The 17,940-nt window shown below is 36.5% G+C and overlaps 1 protein-coding gene across 1 annotated transcript in view; it reads right to left on the reverse strand.

The window, feature by feature from the left end:
- impg1a (interphotoreceptor matrix proteoglycan 1a) overlaps nucleotides 1-16,959 on the reverse strand; it is a 42,305-nt gene extending 25,346 nt beyond the window's left edge. The window contains exons 1-5 of the mRNA XM_088936470.1: nucleotides 16,893-16,959; nucleotides 8,315-8,539; nucleotides 5,491-5,657; nucleotides 2,425-2,459; nucleotides 454-512 (exon numbers count right to left, since the gene is read on the reverse strand). Of these exons, the coding sequence (XP_088792596.1) occupies nucleotides 454-512; nucleotides 2,425-2,459; nucleotides 5,491-5,657; nucleotides 8,315-8,539; nucleotides 16,893-16,959 (553 nt within the window). The remainder of the gene's footprint in view (nucleotides 1-453; nucleotides 513-2,424; nucleotides 2,460-5,490; nucleotides 5,658-8,314; nucleotides 8,540-16,892) is intronic.
- Between the last annotated feature and the right edge of the window lie 981 nt (nucleotides 16,960-17,940).

Consider the following 17,940-nt stretch of genomic DNA (forward strand, 5'->3'; position numbering starts at 1 on the left):
AGCAAAATAGTAAAAATTGCATTGAATAATGCGTACTCTCTGTCTGCTAAACACAGGAATATACAGTAGGAGTATATTTTAAGCCAACGACAACAAAAAATGAATGTTGTGATAACATTTTCAGTTACTAGTAAAGAATGACTGAATCTTCTATTAAATAATTTCTACCATTTTTAACTTAAGACTTTAAGTTGTGGGATATAGTAAATATAAATATATTATATAAATATAATATATCCTTATGAGACTATGAACAGGCATTTTATAACATGGGAATAACACATATACAAAGACACACAGGAAGGCACTTCATGTACTGTATATCAGCTGAGAGACCACCTTTGCAGGTCAGCTACAAGTGATCACTTGAAGTGAGAGTAAAAAATCACAGCATAATTTCAGAGGTCTCAGATACTGTACAGGAATTTGCCAGTCCCGTGTCTAACAGCATACCTGTTGTAGTTTCAGAAGCCTTTTCTGTCACCTCTTCAGGCTTTACAGTGGACACTTCTCTACAAGGCAAAAGTGTGGAAAAAGTACAGTATGTAAAGAAATTGCATCGATAGTTCAAAAGTATCTACTCTTAACAATACAGGGATGTTTATGTGTCCTGTATAAAGGTTATAGACAGGGATATTGGACAGCAGTAGTAGTAGTTACACTTTGCATCTGGGGCTTTTTGTGTCAAGTCAAAGCCAGATTCTTATTTCCTGTGTGATTTAGAATGAGCGATGAAACACAAACCAGAGGGCACAAGTGAAAACTACTGTACATGGAAGTGCATTTAAAACCAGGAACAGCAGGCTCTTCTTTACCCAAAGGTTTGAGGGAGTGTGGATAAGCTACACAACCATATTGTTAAAGAGGATACCAAGGCTTCTTTCAAAATACTTGGATCAATTGAATACTAACTTCCAAATGAGCTACATTTGTTTTTAACTTTCCTTACAGTATGTTCTAATTTCCTCCAAGTGCTCCAGGTTTCAATGTCCAAAGACATACTGGTATGTTAATTGATGTCTGGGAAAACTGGCCATGATGTGGGTCTGTGTGTGTCTGTGTGTCTGCCCTGTGATGGACTGGCTTCCCATCCAGGGTGTATCCTGCCTTGTGCCTGTTGCTTGCCTGAATTGGAGGAAGTGGTTAGAAAATGGGCTGAAGGACAGATGTACTTAATATCCTATGGTTTTCGGTTTTTATGCCTTTAAAAATTAGATATTAATCTGCTTTCACGCTAAATAATACGTGCAATAGGTCTCTATTGACTTGGCTTTAAGCCTTATAGCATAAACAATTAAAGATGGTTCCAGGCCCTTTTTTATGGAAACAGAGTTATTCAGTAATGAATTCAGTGTATAAATCGTGTAGTGTTTGAAATGAGGAATTTGTCAGTTCTTCTACACATACATGACAAAATAACATTTCAACCCAAGTATTTACTACATGTAACAAATTCCTTTGTTTCGGAATCAGATGTGCCAGCATCTGAAGACCTTAATTAACAGCAAATTTTACACCACAAGTGTGAAGGATCAGTAACACCATTGAAATAGAAGTTCTTTCACAGGCAGACTACTACTGTGTCACACTTTAAAGGGAATAACAGTACATGAAAAAACAATACATCCTTGATGAGTATTTCCAGTCTTTCTTGGTTGCAATTATATTCCATTGTGGTACCCTACAAAACAAATCCTAGTCTAAAATTGTTGCTAAATCCTTACAGAACTACTGCATGATATTGTTATACTGTCCAGTAAGTCTTAAATATCCTTAAGTTTAAATCCATCTACTAACTGCTTTATCCAGGGGTCGTGGGGGAGCTGGTGCCAATCCCAGCAACAGGCAGGATGCATTTTGTGGGCAGCGGACAACAAACACAGACAGGCACACACTCCCACCAGGACCAGTTTTCCCAGAAGGCACTTAACCTACCAGTATGTCTTTGGACTGTGGGAGGAAACTGAAGCACCCAGAGGAAACCCACACACACATGGGGAGAACATACAAACTCCACACAGACACTGAACTGAACCCAGGACCCCAGGGCTGAAAAGCAGCCAAGCTAACCACTGTGCCACTGTGCTGTACTGTTTAAAGTTTATGTACATTTTTTTTCGAATTTCAAAAGCTATTTAGATTGTCATGTTCTTCTTCCATTCTCCTGAACTAACCCAAATAAATCAATAATGATGACTCCTGTATTCAAATAGGTATGAAATTGCGATTCTCTGGAAAGCAAGGTAATGGAGAACAAGCAGACATTGAGGATAGCTGAAAGGATGTTCTGAATTTATGTTTTCCTAAATCATAATACAACATCATTAACAAGCAGTAAATCACCACAATCACAACCCGTCTGAGCCTACAGATGCCTGTCCTTCAGCTGCTACCCTTAGAATAGAAAACCTAATGGTTTCCTACCTTTCCTGATGCTTTTCATCCCTTAAACGAACTCTCTGCGAAGAAAAACAAGAGAGAACAAATCCCTCAGAAAGTGTAGAATTTTAAAACAAAAGAAGTTTGAAAGGAAATGAAAAGAGACACAATGTTTCGGTTGTGGAGCCCTCTTCATGTGTGAATGAAATACAATGACTGTATTACAGTACTTCCTACTAATAAAAGACAATACTTCACCTGTTTGTATTTAGAAAAGTCACTGTATCCTTTGAAAAATCTTTATCTTAAATGTGACAATTCGATTTCAGTATCAGAACTATATTGACGTGAGCGTGAATATTTTTCGGTCAAGTTATCCGAAGACGAATTCTTAAGAACATACTGTAATACGGTTTGGTTACATAACTTACATGAAAAAATCATTTTTATAGACTTCCCTCATTTCATTAAGTTTCATTCAGAGCAAAGTATTTTAAAAAATGTAAAGGTATTTTAAGTATTTCACTGATTACCTGAATCAGTCTATTTTCTACAAATTTTGGATTGTCAACGGTTTTAGTTGTACCCGCCAAATTTGAATGAACCATTTGAGTGTTTTTCACATCTTAAGGCAGAGATACAAAACATGCAACTTATCTTTTAATACATCTCAGGCACCACAGTCACCTAGGTTTTGTAGAATCCTGGTCACAAAGAACAAGTTACAGTACATGACCCACCGTAACCCTTCAGCTCAACACTTCTTACGGAATGAGACACTCAACAACCAAACCAGTCTAATTTTTCAAGAAACTTGTTATACTCTGAATGAAATTAAGGAACTCGTCAAAATATGAGACAAACTTTGGTTTACCCATCTATTTTCTAACTGCTATATACAGTACAGTGTAAAGGAGGAGCTGGAGCCTGTCCCAGCAAGCAAAGGGTGTAAGGCAGGATACACCCTGGACAGGACACCAGTCCACTCACACCAGGGCCAGCTTTACCAGAAGTCAGTTAACCTACCAATATGTTTTTGTACTATAAAATAGGCTTTATTTTATATAGTGCCTTTAAAAGTGGCTTCTCAAAGTGCTTACAGTAAAAAAAAGTTCACAATGACAGGTGACAGCAGAATTACAAAAGGAATTTGGAATACAGCGGGAAAGCAAAGGGGCAGACACAGGACCAGTTAAATAAAAGCCCTTCTAAAGAAAAGGGTTTTGAGCCACAGATTGTAGACGGGCTTGGGGGAGTAGGGTTGACAAATAAAGGAGTAGGACAGTAGTAAGCCAGCCGGTTACAGAATGCAAAGCCATGTAGAGCTTTATAGGTGAGAAGCCTCATATAGAAGGACCTTGTAGAAGCAAAACGGAGTACCCAGAGGAAACGCACGTAAACACAGGGAGAGCTCTTCTCACTTAGTGCCCCAGGAAGCGGACCCAGGGCCACAGCACTGCAAGGCAGCAATGCTTCCCACTGCTCTACTGCGCCGCCCTGCTTTGGCTTATGTTTCTGTGAACTCAGTGTGGATTGTTCTTTTTCAGTAATGTACTGTGTATTTTGTGAGTCAGTCTAAACACCTCACTGCTGTTTGGATACAGGGGACACTAGATGCTAAAGTAATTAAAAAAAAACCAACTTAAACCAATCTTATTTTAGTAAACATTTTACTCAGGTACACAGAACAGATCGCATAGATTTATTAAACATGAACTGATAGCATCACAACGTGATAATGTGTTGTGTTTTAAAATTCTAAAGATATATCTGTATAAAGTAGATACAGTATATGGTGTACACCCTGCAGTTAGTTACTTGTTAAATAATCTCGTACCGCGATTTGAGAAGCAGAAATAATCACTATAACGTGAAATCTATCTTTCAGCCACTACGAAACACTTGATATCAGTTCTTGGATGTTATTCTAGGAATGCCTAGGCTGTGATAAGAAATTATTGCATTTGTTATTGATAGACTAATCTATGGCCCTTCATAAAGAGGTCACAAATTTGGTTCTACCAAAGTGTGTACTCTAACCTTAGTAAAGTCATCACAGTTGAGTTTTTATGGGTCTGGCAATTAGCAATCTATGTAAGGGAATCATCCTGCAGATCCCCAGTGTCCTCTGTCACAGTGGCTTAATTAAAACCTTAACTAATGATGTGACTTTTATTACTTATATAACTTAATTGCTTAAGCTAGGTGTAACATTTGTAAAAGATCAAAACACTTTGAATCTGTAGCAGACCAGCAGCAATTAGGCTAGCAGTTTCAGCTGACCTGCCAGTAGAGGTCATTCAGGCTTCTCTTGCATAAAAATAGGTTCATATCTGGTATATTCAAAATCTAATGAGATAATCGATGAAGGGCTGAGAATCACATTCTCCCATGAGTTTAATTTAGCTTAGTTTGGTCTAGGTGCAGGGTTTGTGAAGTGTCGTGTCGCGTTCTGTTCTTGTGTGGTAATTTTCTTCCTGTTGTGATTTGCCCATGTGCTCAGGCCTCATGAGCCATTAGAGGAGAAGTCCAGAGGGTCTACCACAGAACTGTTTTAGCAATGTTTTAGCAATTACCGCCACAGCTGAGGTTTGGATAGGGATTTAATTAACTAATTAGGTCAGGATCTTAAATTGTAGACCCTGTGTCTGGGCGGTGTGGTGGTTAGCGTTGCTGTTTCCCAGCACTGGGGCCCTGGGTTCAATTCTGGACCTGGAGAGTCTGTATGTTCACATGCTTGGATGGGTTTCCTACCACAGTCCAAAGACCTGGTGGTAGGTTAATTGGCTTCTTGGACGTTAGTCCTGGGTGTGAGTGTACGTGACCGTCTGTGTGTGCCCTGCAATTAGACTGGTGTCCAATCCAGGGTGTATCCTGCCTTGTGCCCATTGCTTTCTGGGATAGGTTCCGGCTCTCCTGCAATCATAAATTGGATGACGTGGACAGCCCCTGTGTCTGAGAGGGTAGTTTGTTGTATTGAAGTTTTTCTCCAACCACAGTCACTGCTCACACAGAGTTCTGACATCGCTGTCAGTTTCAGCCATCGAGTTTTATCTAAAGAAATATAGAAGATGACAAAAGGACGAAGAAGAGAACGGGTTTGGTTCTTACTCTTTGAACCATGTCAAGATGTTCCGGAGAGCTGCTGAAGTTCTTTGCCAGGTCGGCTATACAAAGGGATTCCTGCTGGCAAGTGGAAACCCAGCTCTGGTACTCCGCGGTGTCTGGAATTCTGTCCAGAAATATCCGAAAGGCCTCCCACACTGCTTCCTGACAAACTAAACAAAATGGTGGTGTTTTACAATTTGTCAAAAACTCCTATTCCTATTATGTACAAAGTCTCGTATTAGATTTCTACAGTCGCAAAGAGAAATACCTTCAGTAATATCTTCACTTCTTTTGTTTTACTTGTTGTCTTTATTTGAATGTAACATGCAAAACAAAGCAAAAACAAAAACATTTCCTTGCATTGCAGAAGCACCAAATCCTTCAATGTTACCCCTTCTTGTTACCTACCACTACTAAAATACTAAAGAAGTGAAACTGATTCAGACTTACCTTTCAAAAGAACAGCACGTGTACAGTAGGTAAAGCATACAGTACTTTACTTGTCTTGGGTACTGGACAGTGTCAGCTGGAGGACTAACTCTGGTGGGCCACTAGGTGGTGCTGTTTATTTGTAATGGTTATTACTAAAATGCCTTCACAACAGGTGGTTTTGCCTCAATGTGGTCAGCACTCCACTTTGTCTTGTGAAGGTAAGTCACCACTCTATGTTCCCAGACCACAGTGTTGTTTTAATTTTAACTAATTATATTCATTACATTTTAGGAAAACAATGTAACAGGACTACAAAGGGTAGAGTACTGTGAAGAAAAATGGAATGTTAGGATTCTTAGACACATTTTTATTGACTCAGATATTAAATTTAATCTGTAATATATGTATTTATTATTGATTATGTTTGTAATGTACTGTCTTCTGTACATTACGTGATGTTGTCTGTTGTACTGTGTCATCTGCTGCGCTGTGTACTGTATGTCCTACGAGATCAGCGCAAAAAAGATTTCCAGTGTACATGTACATGTATTAAGCCTATAACAGAGGAGGGGAAATACACTTTTTCCACAGGGACTAGAAGTCAATACTTTTTTTGCTGCTTAAAAATACTATGTTATACTTTGGGTTTATAGGCAATCTCATCTGCCAGTGGATGCCTTACACATTGTGACACACCTGAGAGTCGGGCTGTTATAGCAATAAATCTTTTAATAGGTATAGTACTGTATGTCCCAGCAAGACACAAACTCGGTGCTCTTTATTTGACAGTGTGAGGAAATAATGCAAAACCTCACAAAATAAAAATGTTGAAATTAGTTTGTCAATGGCTTAAATTAATCAGTTGAACAACATTTCCCATTGTTAAGATGCTAATGCTCTAAAGAAAAGTAGATAATGTCAGACACACCAGTCATCTACAGTACATCTGACATTGTAGTGATCGCAAGAACAGTGAATATTCATATGTTCATATTTCAATAATTTTACTGGAATTTAAATTTAGTTCCAGACTGATGTACTATCACCCTTCATTTCAGACATTTGTGTTCTCTATTTTAATACTCAATTATTATTAAAACAAAGTTTGATTGCACCTACAATACCATTGTGAACCAACTCATCCTAATAGGTCTTCTATATTTGAAAAGCATTTAAATCTTTTAGACAAGGTACGCACAACTCCTGTTTTGTGCAACAGAGTGTATAGATTAGATTAGCAGTGTATCATAAATGTTGGCCATGGGAAAATGTATTTCATTCTTAACATATTTTGCAAACAATGTACCACTACTGTGTATGAAACATGAGGAAAGAGAGGTTATGAATCTTTGAAGCATTGAGAGAAATTATCCACCTAATAAGAACTGTTGAACACAGTGATCAATGGATTTCAGCTTTTGAAATTGTTAATGGAGCTGAGCAATCATATAGAATAACAAACCACAAGAGAATGATCAGTTTTTGAATACCTGGACTTTCTTAAGTCATGGCTCATCTTAGTTAAAGGATGACCCAGCAGTTTTGGTTCATATTATCTGCAGTGTAACCTATACTATTCAGATTCAACCTATACTATACAGTAGAATAACTATTTTACTGTGCATGTACAGGTACTGTATGTGTGTTGAGTGTCTGTTCATCCTTGATATGCCTCTTTAAGATCTAATAAACTAATAAGCTTTATTTCTTGTTACGCTTAAACTGTCAAGTAAAATGATTTCTTCTTGAATCTTCTATGAATCCAAATTGATCCAGAATGAAAGTTCGGGACAGGGACATAATAACGTTACGTTCTCTCTCTATTGGCATATTTTCCACGGTTAATTGTTGCAGTTCTCAATCAATCAGTGCATTTCATCGGAAGGTAGCATAAAAAAAATAAATAATTGAAAACGTTGAAATTTACTGCTCATTCACAAAGGTGACCTGAGAGAAAGTAGCATATAGTACATGCTCCAGCAGTTTCATCAGGTGAACTACCTCATAAAGATGTCATACTGTTGCCATTTCTTAAGCACTGAAAAAAGATGGATGTGAGCAACTAAAGCAGAGAATATTTACAAATCTTTACCGGAGCTTGTTTAGAAATGTACTGTAATTAAATACGGTAATTAGATTTCAAAAAGTGAAACTATTTTAGTTAAATAATACAAGTACACAAAATGTAATTTGCTCCTCTGTGCATTTATAGAACCATATTTATAGAACCATAACCCATAAAAGTTTTAGAGGAGAATTTTCTTCAATATATGATTTCAGGTATTCAGAAGTTGTGCATTTCCTTTAAGAATACACTGATGGAAGTAATCAAACATACAAATTGAAAATGTTGAGAAATCTGCTGGGGAAGAAACATGCTCATAGTCTTGCTTACCTCTAAGTTTGTAGTAAGCCTGATGACTGGCGATGATTTCTTTGATGGTTTCCTGTGGACAGACTTTCACTCCGGTGTGGGAAAATGTCGATCTCCTTGTCCGATGTCTTTCCAGCTCAAATATTGCTTTTATTCTTGAAGATTGCTTGGTTGTCCTTAACATTTCTATCAAGTGTCCTGAATGAGTCTTTTTGACTCCAGCCAGCGTCTCTTGACTGTTCATATCTGCAAGAAGAAAGCGTAGAGACTATTGTGTGTGCTTTACATAACATTATAGTTTGCAGCTGAAGAACTGAACTATTAATGGAAGGGAAAAATTGTTTACTGAAGCACAATTTGCTGTCCAGCATACTTTTATTAAACAAGTATTATATTTTTGAAACCACCATTGAAAGTGGTAACACTTTTAGTGGGTGTTAACAGTACCACACAAATTAGTTGCTGATCGAATACATACAGTATAATGGAGTGTTTTTGAGGATTCAACTTAGAGGAAATATGTTACAAATGCCAGCATTACTCAGCAAATGTAATGTAGTACTTTAAAATTTAATGTATGTTAAATAGCTGCATATATATGAATACACTTTAAATAGTAAATGCATACAGAGTATGTTTTTTCATTCATTTTATTTGATATAACTGTACTTTGCTGATATAACAGGTATCTGCTTTGAAACACCTACTGTAGAAGCAGATGTAGGTAAATTTTCCTGCAGTAATGTAGAAACCCAGCAAAATAACATCACAAAGGCAGCACTCAACTAAGGAAGGTCTTTTGTTGACAGTATTAAATTGGTCCCAGTCTAAATGAAACAATTTTGCACTTTTGCTATTTGTGTACTCCAGTTACATTTTAAATGTTCAAAAAATGTAAAAAAAGTTGGTTGGTTATAATGATTACTATTACTGTATCTATCATAAAGCCCATGCAAGCACAACTTAGTAAGACTGTGGTGCTACCTCTGTTCACATGATTTATCAAATGGCAGATGACAGATATATAATTCCACAAGGCAAATAAAACATTATATTACAAGGCCAACAGATACAAAATTCAAAAATAATTTTGTTATCCATTACGTATTTCATCTTCAGCAATTAATTACACTGGCAGAGCCCAAAACATTGAATTAAACATTCCACAATTCATGTACTATGAAATAACCTTTTACCATTTCTTTCTAAAAGATACAATCTTTATTTCTATTGAACAATGGTGACCATGTTCAATAGAAATGTGTCAGCACAACCTTCTATATCGTACCTGGAGTAGACGTCCCTACTAGCTGAGTTATTAAGACCAAACGCTCAATTTAGACTTCAGGAATATGGAAGGAATTACTTTAAATAGCAGGAATCTGATTTATTCATTAGATTTTGGAGCAAAGCATTGAAGGACAGATCAAAAGTTGATTAAAGACCACCTTTATATTTGATTAACATGGTAATAGACTACGGCTTGAAAGTTTCCTGTTTTAATATAATTTAAAACATTATGAGTGCTAGGGATTTACAGGGATAAAACATCTCTGCTTTATTCACATAATGTTCTTTGTTCAGTCATAACAATCATAAGGTCAAGGAAAAGGCACTGACCCGGTGGATTGATACAGTAGGTAGGGCAAAGATGTGTGGAACAGCATCACCTTAGTACAACATTCTAGCACAGTAACAGCTTTAACAATGCATTAGAAAACTGATATATAGCCATCTGCAATTTAGGTAACTGCAAAAGAACATTTTAAAGAAAAGTGCTTTAAAATGAAAAAGTAATTAAATATTAGTCACTGTATATGTGAATACATGGCATTAATCACTGGTATTTCAAAGAATTTTTGTTAGTAGAGTGTCAGATAACTATATTAAAAAAAAACTAGGGAACAAAACTACCAGTTAGTGTCCATCATGTTAATTAAAGGATGTACTCTCCATTTCAATTATTGCCACAAGTCTTTGTATTAGCCATTTGTTTTCTGCTATTGGTGGCAGCATTTAACGCCTTGTAGACTGATGTTGTTGACTGCTATTACGACTACTAGATGTCATGGCAATGTTGAAAGAATACAGTATGTGTACAGTAAATCCCAGTGCCTTTGTCCTTGAACTATCTGGTCTACGTAAAGTCCCCCTTAATTCAATTGGTGAAGCCTACAGTGTATTTAAAAGCAGTCTGGGATGTCTTGGGACATATACTAAATAAATGCAATTAATTAAATAATAGTTATTCTTTGCATGAATAATGTTTATAAATACTTAACACATCCAATGAATGGCAAGGTAAGGACTGGTTCAGCAATCAATTGTGCTGTGAACGTTTGATTGCCCCACTCACTCACTGCAGCCTCCACCTGTTTTTTAATCCTAATCAAGGGGAGGGGCAGCATTCTGCCCCTGTGACTGCATCTCGTCATCGGAGTGCAGCTGGATATGAAGCCCAGCTGGAGAGGATTGTTCAGGGGTACCTCAGAGGACAAGGCCAAAACGCATTGATGCAATATAAAAATACAATGCATAATGAACACATGCTCAGTCCTCCTGACTGCATTAATCTTTTAGACTTAGCTGGATATGGTTAAGAACTCCAGCAAGTGTCACTCCACATGCTTGCGGACATGTTTAATGAGGCAAGGCAGAAGGAAAAAAACAGGGCAATAAGAACTCACAGACCTACACAGTGCTCTTACATAACAGACGGCAAAGTAATTGGCAAGAGTACTGCTGGACATTAAGTACACTGGCTGATTCATGCTGCATGTCTTGAACTCGTTCAATAGCTGTAGAAATTTAAGTAGATTTCTACGGTAACACGTTTTTAAGCTAAATGTGAACTTTTAAGGCTGTTTTTATGAAGAGGTGCATTTTCAGGGTTTGCATAATATTCTGACTTTGCATCCAGTGTACTGCAATAAGGAAAACAGAAATACAGAGGCACAGTAGTTGGCTGTCCTATAGAAGGCATGCTGCAGATGCTGGTGTCAAATCCATTGGAAGGTATTTGAGACCAGAAAAATCATTGCAATGTATTGTTTTTTATCCAACTTATAAAATCCTACCAGTTGAAAGAAATCGCAGTGGGTTTTCAAAACAAATTGTTTTTCTCATGCTGGCAATTATACTACTCATACTACTGTACTGTAGTGTACACTGTACTACTGTAATTCTGCAGCTAGGATCACACATTCTCCCTTCTCTTAACGACAGACTACTGTTCTTTTAAATTTTCTCCATTCATTGGAAGTTTCATTTCACACCTCTCTGCACCCATTCTGACTTCACACCTCCTGATTGGCCTCTCTTTCTGTCCCCTGCTCCCGCCTCTCACTCCTCCTCCCTCCCAGCCTTTGTTCTCCCGCTACTTTACCTTTGCCTACTGCCCTGTCTCTCTCACACCTGAAGAAGGCTCCACGGTTGAAATGTTGTGTTTTCTTTCTTCTTTTTTTCAGCATGGAATAAACCTATTACTTGTTCCTTTGAAGCCTACGCATGCTGACGTAGCTACCCACCTGAACTACTGTACTGTATGTACCTTTGTGTATGTGTTTATGATACATTTGATCACAACGCTGAATACAAATAAACTCGTCTACGGTTTCGGTCTATGAACAGCTGTTTGACAGGAATACTTTCACGTAATATTTCCTGCTCGGAAGCCATCATCAGGCCTTGTCGTTTATCTATAAGGAACCAACTTGAAAGCGTGACAGAAATGCAGAGTTTGAAGATTTCCAAAGAAAGGAAAATTGAAATTCCAAATGAATTCTTAAATAACTTTTTGATCTCTCATTTATCTACCAATACCAATATTGCAGAATAATCTGTTTACATCTGCGAAGGAATCTATTAAAAAAGGTGAATAAAGATTACTGTATACTCCTCTTCATTGAAAAATTATACAACCCTGTATTAGATTATTATCACTGAGAACTGGTGGACTGTAATAATTAATTTTTACTGTTCTGAATCTCACAAAATGTAACTATCCCATAATAATAAATTGGATTTATATACTATATATCACTTTTCATCCCACAGTGCCTTGCATATATACTGGGTACAGACCTATTTCATCCTCCATTGAAGTACACTGAAATGTGTGGCGGTCATTATGAACCAAGTGTCTCACTCCACAGCAGAATAAGATTTAAAAAGTGAGAAATTTCTTCGCCAATTAAACCAAGGGAAAAGGCAGGTCATATTGTCCAATCTCAAACATCGCAGTTTAGTTAGGACAACCCTGATCTTTAATAATAAAATAAAAAAAGGTTTGATTTAATGTCTGATCCAAAGGAAAATACAGCATACAGTATCTCTGGTACTGAGGCATTATTTGAAAATTCCAGTCCAGTGAGACAAGTGCTATCTACTGGTTTACCAACACCACTGAAGTCACATGGTTTTCCCTGGAGGTGAACTATTACAGTACTGAGGAGACTAAGCCTTGCTTAACTTCAGAGATCTGAAGAGATCAAGCTACAGTATAAGGCAACATCAATGCTTTGAAAAGCTTTTGTGATACAATGACAGAACTAACTACCACTGAGACAAAATGTACTATTTAATATAGTATTTTAATACACTAGAATTGTTCTGAATTGCTTTACTAAAAATACTCTAATTTTTTCCCTCATCTACTGGGACATAGATTATTTATTCACAGATGCACAAAGAATAAAAGACAATGTCATGTTTAAAGAAAATCTCTTGATATTTTAACATTACCATCTCAGGCTGCTATATTTAATTTTTAGAGAAGTGCTGCATTTTTCAGCTTTCAAATGAATTGAAATTTCACCAGTGTAAGTTACTGTGGATCAAAGCGTCGGCCAAATAAATTAATATTAACAACTGCTATTGACAAAATCGCTAGCGAGTTATCAATTCCCCACTTTTTAATTAGAAGACTGGCGTTCACAATTTACGGCTTCTTGCTGCTTCTGAAGTCTTGAAAGGGATTGAAATTTTAGCCAGGGAAAGGGCACATACATGGGAATGGGGGCAAATCTATGGGTGGAATTGTAATCCGGTTCCCACTCCGGGGTCCCAGCGTTTGATGTGTTAATCATACATCTGTTAGAGTTGGTACAGCAAAACGACCCACTCAAGTTGGGGCCCTTAATCCGGAACATCATATGGAGCTTCTCTTGGGTTCAAAGAGAACTCTGTGCTTGCTACTGTTTTCCCTCTTTATGGATGTGCATTTTGTTGACAGCAATCAGGAAAGGTTATAAAATAAAAAAATGTGTGTGGGGGGGGGTTAACTTTTGACTTTGATTAATTTAATGGCTGATATCTAAAGTACTGAAGATGAACTTTGCATTTTGAACAATTTTGCGACAATTCCTACACTCTGTTACTGTACGTGCACCTTTACCTTCATGTAGGACACAATGATTCTGTCCCTGACTTCCAAAGTAAGGTCATCTCATGTCATCAATGATATACATTTTGGATATACTGTACATATTAAACAACTGTTGCTTGCCTTTAATACTTAACGTTAAAATATTATTTTATATCAAAGAATGAAAGTGATTAACTGCTCACCTGAAACAAAATCCGAAAGCATTTTCACTTCCAATTACTGTAAATAGCAAATCCTATTACAGTAGGTGATGCAGACCCATTGTTTTCAAGGATAACAAGACTACAAATAGAATGGAGATTCATTTCACTTTAGAAAGGACGTAATTTTCTAAAAGAACATTAAGATACAGTAGGTATATTACAATAATGTATCAGTCATGAAACATTTGTTTAAAATGGTAATTGTCAAATAAAAGACTCAGGTACATTTATTAAAATGTATCTGGGGAGGAATGCAGAGAAATTCACCTCTATCTTACTGTACATACAGTACATGTATAGCTGGGATATTATCAATCAACACTCCTCCAGTTAATGGTAGTATGCATACCTGCCAGTTGTTCATGTGACTGCATTTCACTGCCAAAACATTGCATAATGTCATTAGGCATGTGACCTTTTAGTGAGGATAACAAGACTTCAGTTGGTTTTATTTAATGCTCTGGATTGTACTGGAAGGAACTAAAGGGAAAAGTAACTTAATGCCACATCCACATGACTTAATAAAGGATAAAACCACAGAACTGACTACACTGGACTTTTCATACTATAAGCTCAACTGGAAGGTTGATATGTACTCCCATATCAAAATACATGAGGTATTTCAGCATACACTCACATAATGAGAAATTATTATGTGTTTTATATTCATTATATGTAATTTTTCACTTGTCACAATGCATATAATTATCTAGTATGCAAAACATCCAATTCTTCCCACTAAATTTATAAAGTAAATGCCATTCCCCTTTATGTTACCAATATCTTAAATTAATGACTTGATTAGGAGCATAAATGTCTAAATAAAATTTGTATTGCTCACAGTCCTTCGTGCAGTCTGAAAACCTTGCAGCTGAATGGAGAAATAATGGCTTTCTCTTTCTTTCGCCACTATAACACTAATGACTGATGCCTGCCAATTGAGGCCCTCTGATTCCATGATTTATTCACCACAGCGAAAACAGGTTTGGAGTAATTAAATATGAGTTCTTATAGATATACAGTAATACAGCATTGTTTTCTGCATCTCTGCAATTGTAATGATTAAAAGGAGAAGATGCTTTTGAATCTCACCTGTTAATGAAGTGCGTTGCTACAGTATGTCAGCAGTGTGTTGAGAATGTGGGCTAGTGCTTCTGCAGTGAATGACCTTTACAGAGCATCATATCTTTTGATACAGTTAATAAGAGGAAATGTCCAAGTCACTGCTCAGATACATCACTCTATCTTTTGGAATTTCAATGACATACTAAAATATTTTTACATTTTTAGAAGAGGATCTATGTCATTTTCAAATAATTACTGTATATAAATTAGTTATGAGATTAGTTATATGCATTATTTTTTCAAATTGATTTAAAAATAATATGACATTATAAAACATAGAAGTGGTAATATACAATAAGACTGAGTAATATTTTCATTCTGTATATTGAATGCAGCGGGTGTGTTCTTACATTTTCTTCTGCATTTCTGGTCTTAAAATGCAACTATTGCAATTGCTGGATTATAAATGGCATTAATCACAAGAGAAGCAGCAGCCAAGAAGAATTAGTGGTCTACTCAGAGCGTAACAGAATGCTTTTGTTCTGTTTGACAATGCAGGGATTTTAAAAAAATCAGAAATCCTGGCTGGTACAACTGTATATCAAAATGAGTTCATAATTATCATTTAAACTTAACAAGCAAGTGTGTCTCATGATAAGTACTAAGTTAAAAGTAAGCCAGTATCTTCAAAAAGCACATTATATAACATTTTTCCAAAGATGGAAACTTTAGAGTTTAAAGCCCAAAACGTTAACACTTAACATAAACCCTTTAATGATTTGTTTAAAACAGTTGTTTAAAGTATGATTTTTTGGGATTTGAGTACTCTTCCACCATTTCCAAATAACGTTTTAGAAGGCTGACATACAATTAAGCTTCTGGTAAATTATATAAAGATCACATGAGCTGCATGTATTGCAATAGACTAGAACTGAAGAAATGAAGCTCAGATTAAGAGTCATTCCACACTGATTGCAAGCCATTTCCTTCACATACTTGTTTATGGCTCTGTGCTGAGATTTCCAATCATTTCCAGCGCAAGCCATATAGTGAATTGTAAGTGTTATCGAAACTTTGTTTAATGTTCTGGATGTATTGAATATATCGAGCAAAGTTCTCTGCATAATAGGAAAGCCCCCTGAGTTATTCTCTGTTTTGTCCACAAGATCATTTATTTTCCAACTGCAACTGCGAATTAAACATGCCATGTAATTCTCCCACTCCACACAACAAACACCATGACCTGTTGCTTGAACTGTATTGAGCAACCAGATAAAGTTATTATGCTATTTTACTCTATAATTATTTATGTAATCACTCCAGGAAAAAAACAAAACAAAACAAAACAAAACATAAAAATAAAACTTCATGATGAATTGATCCTGCTTTTTTATGATAGCAGCCGAAAAAGCATTTTTTTTGGAATTCAGTGGTACAAAATGGAATATATGACAGTGCAGAAAATGTTGGATTTTAAAAGTAGCAACGGGACAAACTAGAAAAAAAAACAGATTAAAGTAATTTATTCCCTCGGTACATCCTTATTCAGTAAGTAATGAAAGGATTGTGAAATTTAAAATAAGTTATCTCAAATATTTATTTCTAAATTATTATGACGCTTGGTACACATCCTTTACAATACAGTATCTCTAGTAAAAAAAGTGTTTTTCACGAAGAACACAAAACAATGTAATGACACTATGCTTCACCACAACCCCACGAAACCCTGTTATGATGTTTAACCCTTTCAATACTTAAAAGGCAGATTAATTCTGTGCTTGATTCAAATCGAAGGAATTGTTTTTCATGTTGTTTACATTCTTTCCAACTTCAGAGAGGTGTCTTGAGCAAAGCAATACACACCGTAACAAAACCAACCACTTCAGATTAAGACTTTTTTCAGCAATAAAGCAAATAAAAGTTTAATATTGTGATAAAAACTTACCTTTGATTCCATTAGCGTGAAAGGTAAATAGAAAAAGTAAAAAGAGAAGTCCACTTTTCAATGACATGATTAAATATTTAGATATAAATGTATATATACAGTATATGTTTTGCCAAGAATCCTTTGAGTTTTGTTTTATCTTGAGCCCATTAGTTCCAAAAAAGACTACCCCTTAAAATAAGTTTGCTTTTAAGTTACTTTCAACCAAAATTGGAGCACTGGTCCTTAGCCTGCACAGCTTTACTCAATGTCACACCAGATGGTGAAATGTCCAAGGTGTGTCTGGCTAGCACCGCAGAGCAGTTTGATGAACTGGGGGAAGACGATGCTCTAAGTGGGAGACAAGAGTGACGAAGCTAAAAAAGCAGTGTCTGTTTCTGGAATAATCTGTTTATCTGCCGCTCAGACATAATCCCGTTTTGTAGCTGGGTGGACTATCTTCATCTTGTTAGCGGCCTTCTGGACTGGCATCTGTCAGGCCCCAAGTGACAGGTCTGTCTGTGGTTCCATGACAAATAGCAGCCTCTGAAAACTCCAGTAAACACCAGGCAAACATTGCAGCACCAATTACTGTAGCTGTGTCACCAAGAGCATAACAATGCTCTCCATTATTGCAACTTGCACAGAGCAGATGAATGTCACGCCATTTAAGACCTGGAATGGGGTGCAGTTGTGTCACTTCCTGCCGATTCCTTCTTGGAAAGAGGATTACTGGCTGCTCTTATTATATTTTAAGCTTCTCAAAACCAGTCCATTGAGGAGTTTTGAACTTTGAGCTGCTACAGTGTGTTTGCATTTAGCAGCACTTGAAAGGCATTTGTCACAAATCTTCATTTTTCAGTAGTGCAGCAGCTGCTCTTTGCAGAGTATACTGAGAGGTATTAAAACACGACCAACGCCAAGGAATCACACAACCATCGAAAGTGACTTCCAATACTCACCTGTTGTGGTTTGTAATGAAGATATTATAACAGTCATGATTGCATCTAGCAAGAAAGAAATGCCCAGCAATGCTCAGCTTATTGTTTATGAATCATCATAGTTATTT

The sequence above is a fragment of the Atractosteus spatula genome, chromosome 2 (assembly GCF_055471065.1).
Source record: "Atractosteus spatula isolate fAtrSpa1 chromosome 2, fAtrSpa1.hap1, whole genome shotgun sequence".
Taxonomy (NCBI): Eukaryota; Metazoa; Chordata; class Actinopteri; order Semionotiformes; family Lepisosteidae; genus Atractosteus; species Atractosteus spatula.